This window comes from Anguilla rostrata, chromosome 7 (genome assembly GCF_018555375.3).
Source record: "Anguilla rostrata isolate EN2019 chromosome 7, ASM1855537v3, whole genome shotgun sequence".
Taxonomy (NCBI): domain Eukaryota; kingdom Metazoa; phylum Chordata; class Actinopteri; order Anguilliformes; family Anguillidae; genus Anguilla; species Anguilla rostrata.
This window is the reverse complement of record NC_057939.1, coordinates 21033601-21046933: the sequence shown is the minus strand read 5'-3', so window position 1 is coordinate 21046933 and position 13333 is coordinate 21033601. Positions and strand designations below refer to the sequence as shown.

Below are 13333 nucleotides of genomic sequence, written 5' to 3'. Positions count from 1 at the left end.
GCCGCTGACAACAGAATCATTTAATGACGAATCTTACTGATGATTCAACGGTGAACATATTTAACTGCAATTATTTAAGTGCAGTGATCTTTTTCATATCATTACTTTTTTATGTTTATAGCATTTTGACGGATACTGTGAAGGTCCACCGTCTTTACGGGAGAGGCAGAGTCTGCGGTTTGTCTGTTTGAGGAGCGCCATCGTGTGTTTCTCTTCTCTGTGCCATGCTCACCGCTCTGAAGTATTCAGTGACATCACCCGCGCCCTCAGCTGTAAACAAAGGAAAAGAGCATAAATAATGTTTAAAGAACGACGAGGCGCGGCGGGTTGCCGTCGCTATGGTAACTGGGTCCTCTGGCATGCGCGATCGCATGTTTAAGGTGAAGCGGCCGCTAGCCACTCCCTTTGATGCTATACAACTTGGAAACTTTGCTTAGATTTAAAAAAAGAAAACATTACAACTGGGGCAAATGGAAAACTTATTTCTGCAGTTTCTTTCCAGGACTCACAGTATGTTTTAAACAGTGCTAAGTAGTACATTTAGCATTTTACAGGTCAGGCAGGCGTGGAACAACGAGGCTGGCGCGATACGTGCGTTTAACGAGCATCGCTCTCTCTAGCCGCGGATGCTTGCGGCTAGCCCAGACCGCTACTTGCAAACACTCATGGGAGATTCCTCCAGTATAAGCTCTTTAAGCAGGTTAAGGGAGAGCCCACGGGCAGCCCCCACCATCTCCAGAGCCAGGCCCGGTGCTGCACGGCCAGGTGGCACCTCGTCCTGGAGCAGGCCGGGGGCTTGGACGGACGTGGAAGTCAGCGGGACGCGGATGTTTTCCACACCTACGCCTCGTGCCAGATTTTTCCACACTGGAATTTACCGGAATTTCCAAGCACGATGGCTCACGTTTTCTGCTCATCGCGACTACAGTCTACCGGGCCTGCCTGCCTGCCGCTCAGTCCCAGGCACAGGGTTCAGTCACAGTCTATGACTGTGCCCTTTCAGGGTGTAGCGCACAGTCAGACCGGTCCAGTCCAAATTGGACCAGAAGCTAAAAATATGCCCAAATCTTAAAATCAAAGAATGTGGGTCTGGGTATGCGGTCGAGGGGTCTGAAGGAATCGGAAGAATGTTCCGTTTTGTTGAATCTAGATGTACTGATGTACGGAGCCCTGCTGGCAGTAAGTGACTCCCCGCTCTATTTTTAGAAGGGGAATAATTCAGCGGCGACAGAGTGGTAAATTACAATTGCAGATCGGTCACAGGAGACGCGATAAGGAGCCGGGCGGAATATCGAGAAATCCTTGGGGCAACCACCATGTCCGACGCAGCGAAACGACGCCCCAGCCTCCCCCCCGCCGGGAACGCAATCCTGGATGGAGCAGCCGGCGTTCGGCAGGCGTTTTTGGGGGCCACCTCAGGATACACGCTGACCCGCTAACAGAAAGCACGTGGGCTGGGAGCGTGTCCGCTGTCCGTTCTCCGCCTCTTTGTCCTGAAGGACGTCTGGCGTCGGCGAGGCCGGATCCAAACGCCGCACGCTGTCCTGACCCTTCCTAGGAAGCTTTCCCGCTGGGCCTTTAGATGGCGAAACGGTACATGTGCGTACCGTTTGCTGTGCCCCCCCCCCCCTCCCCCCAACCCCCAGCGCTGACCCTCAAACCTCAAACCTGCAGCGTCTGCATTTGGTAATTTATCCTCCCCACTGCCAGAGCGGGTTTTGCAGCGACCGGCGGGTCCTGCTGTAACAGCCCCTGTGGTTCTGTAACGCTGTGGTGCTGTAACGCCGGGGGAAAGTGCGGCTCTTTCATCTGTCAGCTGATGGCGCGTCGTAAAGCTGCAGGAGGCCGCGCATGCCAGCAGCATAGCGCGCGCTGTAATTAAATGGCACATGGAACGTGTGTGTTTGCATAAGGGCCTGTGCTCGTATTTATAGCATGCAAGGCCCTTTGAACTGGCTCTGTTGATGCAGTGATGAAATTGTAAAGTGTGAAATGGGAGGGTGAGATTGATTAGCTTTATCTGTGTATAGTCATTACTGTGTCTAAAGAGTCATTAGCTATAGCTACATCTAAAGAATCATTTGCATTAACTTTGTCTAAAGAGCCATTAGTTTTGCCTGTGTTTAAAGAGTCATTGGCTTTACCTGTATCAAAAGAGTCATTACTTTTGCAGCAGCTACAGGCAGGAGGCAGACAGGCAGATGGACTGAGAGTTGGTTTAGTTTACGGAGAACATTTCATCACAGTGTGAATACTGACTAGGAAGAATGATAACAGCTTCAGTTCCAATTCCATGTCCTTGCCCTGCCCCTGTCTGACAGCATGAAGTGTGTAAGTGTGTGTGTGTGTGTGTGTGTGCGCACATGCTTGTGTGCGCTTGCGTGTGTCTGTTTGTCTGGATCTTGTGTTTATGTCCAGTACAATAGTATCATAAAATCTTTTGTTATTCGTAACTGTTTGTTATTGTAATTTCGTAGAGGTGTGTCGGAAAAGGGACAAGAACAAACGCGGCTCCCAGCGTGATTAATGTCGCTGTTCGGCCAGAGTTGTGGGAAATGGGCACGTCCTGCTGATATCGGACCGTCGTTTCGCTCCCGCTCCAACACCAACACGGCGAGCGTCAATAAGCGAAATATCCCCGAGAGTGCGTAATGGGAAGAGTGGTACCGTGTTTTAAGAAGGAGCCAGGCTTATTCTTCGGCTCTCATGTCCCTGCTCTTCCATCCATCTTCGTTTTTTCTTCCTTTCTTTTCTCTTCCTCCTCTCCATCCCCTGGACGTCCTTGCCAGTAATGAGTTCACGAAAAGCGGTTTTCTCAAAGGAAATGCGATAAGGTTCTGGGGCTCTAGGCCGCGTCTTGAGTTATGGGGGTGGGAGGGCCTGGCCGGGGGCCTGAGTGTTTAATGACATGGCTTCGGTGGAAAGTTTGGCAGGAGCAGGACAGCCCGGCTCGGAGAGGCGGTGTAATTAAGATCCGGTTGCCAAAAACCTGGAGAGTTCTCTTTCATCAAGGGTTTAACAAGGAGGGGCCCACCTGGGACCGGTCGGGTTGTGCAGAGCGGCACCAGTCCAACTAATCCCCCCCCACCCACCCACCACCACCACCCAACCCCAACCCCCCTCCGCTAGGTGCGTGGGTACGGTGTCCTCATGGGCTTAAAAGCTAAAAAGCAAAGAAAAAGTGAAGTGTGTGTTCCAAGTCCCGTGGCTGGCTTTCCCTAAAAACGCTTAACGGATTGCCCCACATCCCAACGTCTTTTGTTTATTGTGAGTGGGCTTAGAACGGGCTCGCTGTGCGGAAATGCTTGACTTGTGCCGTAAATCCGCAGTCAGAGCGATAGTTCTGCTGGGTAAAGAAAGGGTAAGGACCGTCAGGCCTTATAGCGCCAGTCACGGGGCCGAAGGATCGTGTGCACAGAGAACCAAATGCGTGTCGCCCTCCAGAAAGTGCCTCAGGATCTGCGGCTTTTAAAGATCCCAGACGTTTTTGTTGCCGTAGTGACGGGGCACATCTCCAGGGCGGCATGTCCGTCTAGAGCGGGCCCAACCAATGGCCCGTTTAACGAGCCTGTCGGGCCATGCCCGGGGTTTTTCTCATGACTGCAAGGATCGGAAAAAACGATCAGAAAATTGCAGCGTCTATAAAGAAAATGTAATAAAGATTAAAGAAATTCACTTTTTTTTTTCCAGGGGGGAAAATCTGGGAGTTTTTCACCACTGTAATTGGTTGCAGTTTTCTGCAACCAGAGTGCGTGTGCGCGCGCACGTGTGCATGTGCATGTGAGCGTGCATGTGCAGGCATGTGTGCATGTGTGTGTGTGTGTGTGCATGTGTGCAAGTGCTTGCATGTGAGCGTGCATGTTTGCGTGGATGTATGTGCATGTGTGTGTGTGTGTGTGTGTGCATGCCTTATGCGTCTTACTGTATGTGGTTATTGGGGGGGGGCACGTTCTGTGTTGTTACGGTTACACAGTTCAGGGGTGTAAGAGCAGGGGATATCCCAGCCCATTAGCAGATTGATAATGAACCTCAGAACTTGTGAACACACGAGGAGAATCTCGCTGAGTGTTCACTTTGCGCCAGAGATCTGTTCTGCACAAACCCGAGGCCTGGCTGTGCAGTGGGAGGGGTGGGGGTGACACGCACTTTCATTCAGCTCAAGTGAAAGCTTGTTCTGGGAATGCACAAATAAGGCAAATAAAAAATGTTTACTTCCATGTGTATGAGATTATGAGATTTGATTTTTATTGTGGCAATTATATTATTTTTAAGAGCTGAAAGAAAACAGGCCAAATGAGTCACATCGCTTGGTTTATCCAGTTTGTTAGAGCAGCGCAAAAACCGGAGTTGAAAGCACGACAACAGAAAGGAGAGAGCGGGAGAGAACGCAGATTTCTGTCTCTCCTCCCTTTCGTTTTTTTTTTACTTGCCCAAAGTGGAAGTACGTGGGATAACTGGCTGTGTGCGGTTTTCCGCTGTGTTGAGTCACTTCAAAGCTGATTGGGTGGGGTCTGATTTGCTAAATCAGTGGCTTCCTCTGATGGCCCTGCAGATAGCAGTCAAGATTGCATCCTGATTTAGGGGCTGCACTGATCCTGGGGTTTGAAAGGCCACCAGGGCTATTATTTATCAGAAAGACTTCCTGAATGTTCACCCACTTAAGTTTTCCCGGGTAACACATTAGCTTCTCACGATTCTGATCGCTGAGATACCACACTATTACAATGGCATAACGTTCAGAGCTTGTGCACTGTGCACCTCTTCACCTGAAGGTTGCGGGTTTGAATCCTTGCGGGACACAGTTGCTGAGCTTGGAATAACATACTGTAACTGCCTTCAGAAATTTACAAGTTTGTGACGGAAACTGAGATTAAATTACCCCTGACCTTCGATAGCAATGTAACCCAATCCAACTCTTATTACTAACATGTGATCGCCTCTCTAATTCCCAGATACAGGTGTCATCTGACGCAGTGCAGTCTGACGCAATTCACCGATGAGGGTGAATTCATCAGTAAGTGATTCATACAGGTGACCCAAGTGTGTTCGGTGGTAACTCATGCTCCACCTGTCTCCTCCTCTTTCCTCCAGCCTCCGGACAATGGGCCGCCGCCCCTGCCTAGCTCCTCCCTCCCAGAGGGCTACTACGAGGAGGCGGTTCCTTTGAGCCCCGGAAAAGCCCCAGAATACATCACATCACGTGAGTGTCCCTCCACAGAGGGATGTTTGATTGTAGCTGTATTTCACATAGATTTGTATAACGTCCCAACTGGGGAAATGAACCAGTCGCCAACTAGAACTCAAGTAATCAAAATTCCACCAGATGAATGTTTTTTTTTATCAGCATAAAGAGGCCCATGAAGTGTGAGCGAGCTTCTTTTGTCTTTCCAGACTATGACTCCGATAACATGAGCAGCTCGTACGAGTCGTACGATGAGGAAGAGGAGGACGGGAAGGGGCAGAAGATGAGGCACCAGTGGCCCTCCGAGGAGGCGTCCATGGACCTGGTGAAGGACGCGCGGATCTGCGCCTTCCTCCTGCGCAAGAAGCGCTTCGGACAGTGGACCAAGCTGCTGTGTGTCATCAAGGACAACAAGCTCCTGGTACGCACTGTACACACGCACATGCACATGCATCACTTACACACACACGCACGCATCTCTGTCTCACACACACACAAACCCACACCATCTACGCATACATATCACACACACACACACATGCATCTCTCTTACACACTCACGCATCTCTGTCTCTCTTTCACACACACACACAAACCCACACCATCTACACATACATATCACACACACATGCACATGCATCTCTCTCTTACACACTCATGCATCTCTGTCTCTCACACACACACAGATACACACACACACAGACACCATGTACACACACATACACACACACACACACACACAGACACCATGTACACACACATTCACATCTCTCTTTCACACTTACACATATCACACACACTCACATACACACACCATTCACACACACATAGCACACACACACACAAACACACACATCTCTCTTTCGCACTTACAGATATCACACACACACACAGACACACACACTCACTCTCTCACTCACATACACATCTCTCTCTGTCAAACACACACAGACTCTCTCTCTCTCATTCTCTCTAGCTCTCTCTCGGTAAGCCCCAGTTAGTAATGGCCTTGTGTTGATTGACAGTGCTATAAAACCTCAAAGGATCAGACGCCGCAGATGGAGCTGGTGCTGTCGGGCTGCAGCATCACGCACGTCCCCAAAGACGGGAAGAAGAAGAAGCACGAGCTGAGGATCGTCCACCAGGGGGCCGACGCCCTGGTGCTGGCCGTGCAGAGCAAGGAGCAGGCCGAGCAGTGGCTGAAGGTGAGAGGTCACATGACCTGCACTGTCCTCTGAGCATGACATAATGGCCAGAAGCACAGTGTTCTCAGCAGAACTCCTGCAACGTTGCGCCAATGTTCTCAGAATGTTGTAGAAACGTTATTAGATGTAGTTATGTCATCAAGTATGTCTAATTGGGGGGGGGTGATTGATAAAATGTGCCACTGTGTATTTGAGAATGTGTTGAGGAGAAAGGGTACAAGTGTCTTTAGTTGAAGTCGCCATCACTCAAGGGTCTGCTGAACAGAAGGTACATGTTCAGAAATAGTCATCTTTGGAAATTACCTCGCTTTTTTGCCCGGGAAGTTTTTGGAATTGCATCCCAGTAGGGTGTAGGACTCCACTTGAGCCCCACTGTGATTTGGAACAGGTGTCCAAACCCCAGGGCCTGGCAGGATGTTTGGTTTGTATCGAAGTGCTGCTGTCCTCAGATCTCGTTTTAAAAACTTCAACTGATCCGCACCACAGCCCGTCCCGCAGACATCAAACAGAGCCCCCTCCCCTGAATTTTTTTTTTGTACCTTCTTGTTTATGAAATGGCGGGACCTCTGTGTTATTTTATTACAACCAAAATATGAAAGGGCTGTTGTGCAGGTCAGAATTCAAAGTCAAAGCCGTCTCTTTCTCCCTGCTTCCAGAACGTTCCTCGGAGACCTCTGTTTATCTTAAAAAACCTATTGTGTGCTATTTTAAGGTCGGGTCCCTGCCCCTTTCGTTTCGGTCTCTTGAAGCAGCGCTGCTCGCGCCAGATAAAGCCCCAGCGCCCCGCGCCGCCGGGCTTTTTAGGCTTCGGCTCCGCGGCGCCTCCCGCCAGCGCCGCAGCGGCTAAACCCGGGCCTCCGAGGGCCTCGTTAAAGACAGGCCCTTTCGGCGTTTCGCGGCGCTCCGTAGAGGGGGCAATGGAAACACCGCCCGGCCTGTTTGCTTTCATAAAGACCCCGCTTGTGGAGGGAGAAGGTCGCTCTGGGCCTTCTGTAAGAACTGCAGCTTGCTTGGTGATTATGCTCCTCGTTCCATGCGGTAATTAGAGGCAATTTATTGATACAGTGTATGGAAGGGAACCGTAGCCTGCTCGTGGCTGGGCTGTCTGCAAGTGCACGGAGCGAACAAATCAAATATACAAACTGAGAGAGGGAGAGAGGGAGGGAGAGGGAGAAAGAGGGGGGAAAAGAGGGAGCGTAACAATGGCCAGTTGTTGGTGGGAGGAAAATCCTTGCATATTTAGTGTTCAGTCAGGTGCCTTTATATTGGAAACACATTGTAACAATAAGTGATTGCACAAGATAAACGCATTCCTTTTTCAGCTCAATTTGTTTTTCCATGCACAATGCTTGAGTTAGCCCAATTATCACATGTTTGTATATGCCTTATTGAACACACAACAAGAGCGTGTTCCTCAGTACTCCAGAGCCACAGGGCATTCGAGCGCATCTTTGCGGCAAAATATTCTAGAGTTTGGATGGTGTCGTTATTTTCTGCAGATGCAGCCATAGCTGTTTTCAACTGAGAATAGAATGGAATGTTCCAGAAGTGAATGTTAGTGGATTAAAAGCTGTACACCGGTTAATGGAGAGAATGTGAGGAGGGTCCTCAGGCTAAGATTGCAACTACAGCAATTCCAGTGTGGCTACCAATGCTACTATATTCCTACTGCCTTTGCATTAGTGGGATGCGGTATATGGAAACACTCTTTTGTTCACTCTGTATTTTCATCTTCCTGTTCTCTTACTCTACTTTGCAGCTGTTTCACATCTCTTTCTCTGTCTCACTCTTATTCTCTTCTCTTTCTCTCTCTCTCTCTTCAACTCAGCCTGGTCTCCTTTTGTGCACGGGCCTGGTTAGAGGGAGGCATGGCCACTTTTGCTCCTCTTTCTTCTCTTCCTCCTCATCCTCTTCCACCTTCCTCTCTCTCTCGGGGTCTGCAGCCATGGGAACTTTGTGACTCCGCCCCCTCTGAGGACTCCACACCGCTGTGAGAGCTGCTGCTCTGTGCTTCTTGCCTGTGCTGCGGTGACACTGCGCTACGCTCGAGCCATTAACAGTGTGCGGTCTGTCTAGGTCTTCAGCCCTGAATTGCCTTTTCTTTGCCCTTGGCTTCGCTTTGCCTGCGCTCAGAGCTGGAGCTTGGAACTCTGTTGCCTGTTTCAGCAGTTGCTGCTGACTTCAAGTTGAATTGAGTTAGCAATGCATTCCCTGGGCTGGGGTTGGTCACTGCATTGCCTGTGGCTGGAGTTGGCATGACATTGCCTGTGCGTTCGTTATTTATCCCTGTGTTGTCTGTGGAGGTGGTGGTACGCTTGTCTCAGTGCACACCAGCCTGTCCTGTGAACGAAGGGACTGCTGTGGTATGTGTGTGGGATTAACAGGACTGGGGTCACCGGGGGGTCATGTGCTCTACAGATCGCGGCCAAAAGAGCACTTCCATCCCTTTCCGATCTGGAGCGGAATTCGCCCACATGACCAGATTATTCTCAGCACAGCAGCGCAGCAGCATTACAACAAGGCTTTTTACAGTAAAAATGCTTAAGTTAAGGAGCCTGCGGGGTCATGTGTTGCAAGGCATTCTTTTGGTTTGTGTTCTTCTGTAAACTTTCATGCAGCTCCATTCGGTCCACACCTTTATTTAAAGAAAAAGATCAAAACCTTAAGCGCTTACAAACCCTGCATAATGCGACTGCCTCAGGGTTCGTTCCCGGTTCGTTCCCCGAGTTTCGCGTTTAATATTTTCGTTGTTCGGCATTAGAGAGAAAAAGCATAGCCGCTGCAGTCTGACCTCAAGTTCAGAGAAAGAATGAAACCTTTTGTTGTACAGAGGAATGACTGATTATGAATTCGCAGAAAAATAGAAAGTTTTTTTTTTTTTTACTCCAGCGAGGCATTTTTTTTGTAAGTGCATCTCCAAACCCAAGCTGTTGTCAGCTGAGCCAAGCAGCCCCAGCCTGTAATTTTCCAGCCAGCGATATTATATTGAGTGTGAGCCAAACAGACTGTGGTCAGCGAAAGGGCTAAGAGGGACTCTTTTGGTTTGGATATGCAGGGTGGGGAGGAGGAGGAGGAGGTGGGCGGAGGTTGGGAGTGGGGGAATCATTATTTGCTTGCAACTTCATTCCATGTGATATGATATGTATATATAAGGTCAAATGATGTTTCTTGGATATGCCTCTCGTTCATTCAGATATTTTAGGATCCACAAGGCACCTGGGATGTCTGAATCATACAGCGTATTATATTTCAGGTTTCATGATGGATGTGGGATGTCTCGGTCATTCAGTGGGATATATTCCAGGCCCTGTAGTTCAGCTGAGATAAGTCACTCATTCAGCGAAATCTTTCTGGCCAACTCCCATATTCGGCGTGTGTTATAACATACCCCATGTCGCTGTGGAGCAGCATAGTGCCTCTCCATTTCTTGGTGCATGTAAGAGCTCTTCCACTGGCCAGTGATGGCAAATGGATGGAGCAGGACTCCACTCCTCTTTTGTAGGCTCTGGTGAATCTTTATAATTGTCCTGTGAGGTGTTCAGGCTTTCCTGAGCAGTGGAAGGACGTATCCTAACCCTACATGCATGGCGGTTTGCTTCATCCATGGATGTCTATGGATGCCTTTGGTCCTGCAGGACCAGTGCCTGCAAGGTCCAGCACCGTGTGATTCAGATAATATCTGCTTTGGACTGAGATAACTGGCCTCGCCAGGTACTGATGGTGAGACTGAGGCAATGGACTGCGTGAGCAGGATGTTAACATTCGCGTTTTCGTTTTTTTCATTCACAGGTGATGAAAGAGGTGTGTAACTACAGCAACGGAGTGATCGATACTGAGGGAACAGGCTCCAGTTCTCCAGTCCACAAAACTGAACTGGAAAAGGTAAGGAAAAATCCCAGAAATTACCTTACCTTACACCTGCCATGAGACCCTTACTCCTGTACGCAATAATACTCCAATGCTTCTGAATCCTACAACATTACCCTCTCCCCTGTACACAATAATACTCAAATACCTCTGACTCCTACAGCATTACCCTCAACCCTATACACAATAATACTCAAATACCTCTGACTCCTACAGCATTACCCTCAACCCTATACAATATACCAATACTCGACTTACGCATGCTCACCCTTACACAATACCATACTTGACTCCTACAGCATACCTCACCTATACCAATCTCAAATACTCTGACTCCTACAGCATTACCCTCACCCCTGTACACAATAATACTCAAATACCTCTGACTCCTCGTGCAGAACCTTTTCTGATTGAGTTCAAATGAAAGCAGGCAGCAGGGGCGGCACTTACGGTAAAAACAGCAATTTTTTGCAGCTGAATTCCACTTTATCGTGCATTGCACGGGGCGGAGTGGAGGGAAAGCTGAAACCAGGTGTGTTAAAATCCGTTTGCTTTGAAATCCGCAGAGCTTTTTTAAGCGCACAAAGGGGAAATCGGATACACTGTTGGGATTATTAGATCACTGCCTGCTTTGTGTATTTCTGAAAAAGAGCGAAAGAAAAGAAAACAGACGTGAAGTTTTCTAACGATACCAAGCAAACATCTGCCTTGATCTGTTCTTAAGCTGGCAAAGCGTACGGAAGCCAAGGGTAATTATTTACACCTAACGTTTTGCAGATGTTGCCCTGCGTCCTGTTTAGGAATGTCTTCTATGCTTTATGCTGAATGCGTGTGTGCGTTCGTACGTGCGTTTGCGTGTGGGTTACCGATGTCAGGGCCGGGGGAAGCTTTTGAAATGTCTCACAGCTGAGTGTAACCACATTGCCTTCCATTGCAGAAGCTGTCCTTTGATAGGCCGAGCTCAGATGGAGAGGTGAACCCTGAGAACGGAGTGGCTGACAGTAAAGAACAAGGTGAGCGCTTGGGTGTGGCTTAGGACATAGAACTTTTATGTGGAACTGAGAACACTTGGCACAGCACAGTATTATTGAACCCTACTGGTGGTGGCGTGGGACACAGGACTATTGTCTGAGCACAAAACACTGTTCTGTCTGGTGCCGGTATTCCCGAAAACCTGTACAAGCCAGATTTAAAACTGTGTCAGTTTTTCACATGTAGAACAGTGTTCTCTGACCCTCATCCCAATGAGGCACTAGGTGGTGCTGGTTTTCATTGTTACTCAGCACTTAGTTGCTTAATTAAAGCAGTGAATTTATTATGCAGTTTACTCACCTCCTCTGGTTTCGTATGTAGTGAGGTTTCTCAGGATTATTAATATATTCTATATTTTTAATATGGAAGTTGACAGTACTACCACAGGTTTTTGTGTTTCTGTTATGGGTTAGTGACATGCTGCTGTATATTATGTGGTTATTTTGTTTCATCAATGGTCTTAAGGGGTGTGCCTGGTCGGTTCGACAAGTGTCTTTACCCTCAGAGCAAAGCTGTTAAGTTTTTGTTGAGTTCTTACGCTCACAAAGTCATTGACCTGCCGAAACCCCACGTGCGTTCCCCGGAACCCTGGTAGATGATTTTGGGTACACAAACATTTGATCGGCTCATTGCATTGGAGCTGTCATTCAAACATATACTTCAACTTTAATGTTTAAAGAATATTAAATTGGATGCTCCATTTTCTTCAAAAGGGGTAGTTCCTGCCCCCAAACTGGTGCCTAACTGATCAAGCCGTGAGTTTATTGCTGGGTCACACAAGCAAGGGGACAGGCACTCCATTATGCCTTGGTTGACCAAAGATGTTAATTGTGAACGTGACTCAGAACAGGCTCAGTCCCATAGTCAGGAAGCCAGAGGCCACAGACGTCCTGTGTATAGTTGCATTGTTACACATGGGTCTAAATTTGTTGCTAATTGTAAGGAGAAAACAAATAACAGAGCACCCCAGGCACCCCGGGACCTAAATCTCAGCTTCTAAAATATATCGGTTAGCTTGTTATTTCTCTGGCTGGTCTTTTGCAGCAATGCAAAGATACTTCAGTGATTATCGCCATTAAAAGATAATCCTCATTGAAACAGTGGTGTCAGTGACGTAAAGTGTCTGTGCTAACATCCGCATATTTTTACGAGACTATTGCAAGTCACAGCTCCACACCTCGTTCGCTGTAACTGAGCAGAGTGTCATCATACCGTAATTGTTGTAACGATTGTTGTAACTCGGTGACCCACTTTGGCTTCATACTGAAATTGAGCTGTTCTTTTTGGGGTAAACCAAACCACAAATGCTGGTATACTTTGTGATTGGATATCTGAGCCCTTGTGGCAGCAGTAGGACAAATTGTCCTGGACTGTCTCGCTCAGCACATTTCTCTGGGCGAAGACGAATGCAGTCTAATGGTAATGTGGGGTTTGGACGGGCTTTCAGATCGCAGTTTATTTGATATTGGGTCTCCACCCGTGAAAAGGTGCCAAAGCTAAACAAAACAAGATCCATGTGAGACTCTTATCTAAACCCCACTGGATTATTTTTGCATTTATTTTCTCAGCAGGCTATTTCGTCCAATGATGAGAATTGAATTTGGCTCGATGACACTACTGGCTTCAGGCTTGTGGAATCTAGAGCTGTCCTAGTTTTCTTTAAAGGCAGAGTGTGAATACTTGTTACAGTATGTCAGTCCAGACAATATAGTTGACTGCTGTGTTCAGGTTTACTTATAATGCATTTGATAAGTTTGATCAATCTATCATCCAACTTACAGTGCAGAAAATAAGAAAAATAAAGGTGTGCGTGAAATGGAAATTATTTGTAATGACTGTATTACACTTAAAATTACAGAGCAAAGCCCTGTAGATGAATAATAAATAATAGAAAGGAAAGAGTCAGAAGATATTAAAAAGACAGCTGGCTGCAAAGCCTTGTGCAATAAGGTCAAACAGAGCTTAATACTTGGACTTACATGGGCAGATCATTTTTAATTCTACTAAAATTGCACAATTTTGCTTTGTGTGGGGTTTCAGTTCAGTG

General features: G+C 47.8%; 1 protein-coding gene across 3 annotated transcripts in view; it reads left to right on the top strand.

Annotated features, from left to right (window-relative positions):
• The window catches only part of afap1 (actin filament associated protein 1), an 85861-nt gene that overhangs the window by 58411 nt on the left and 14117 nt on the right, over positions 1–13333 (top strand). For all 3 annotated transcript variants that reach the window (XM_064343617.1, XM_064343616.1, XM_064343618.1), the window contains exons 4-8: positions 5092–5200; positions 5392–5603; positions 6208–6387; positions 10177–10269; positions 11192–11267. In XM_064343617.1, the coding sequence (XP_064199687.1) occupies positions 5092–5200; positions 5392–5603; positions 6208–6387; positions 10177–10269; positions 11192–11267 (670 nt within the window). The remainder of the gene's footprint in view (positions 1–5091; positions 5201–5391; positions 5604–6207; positions 6388–10176; positions 10270–11191; positions 11268–13333) is intronic.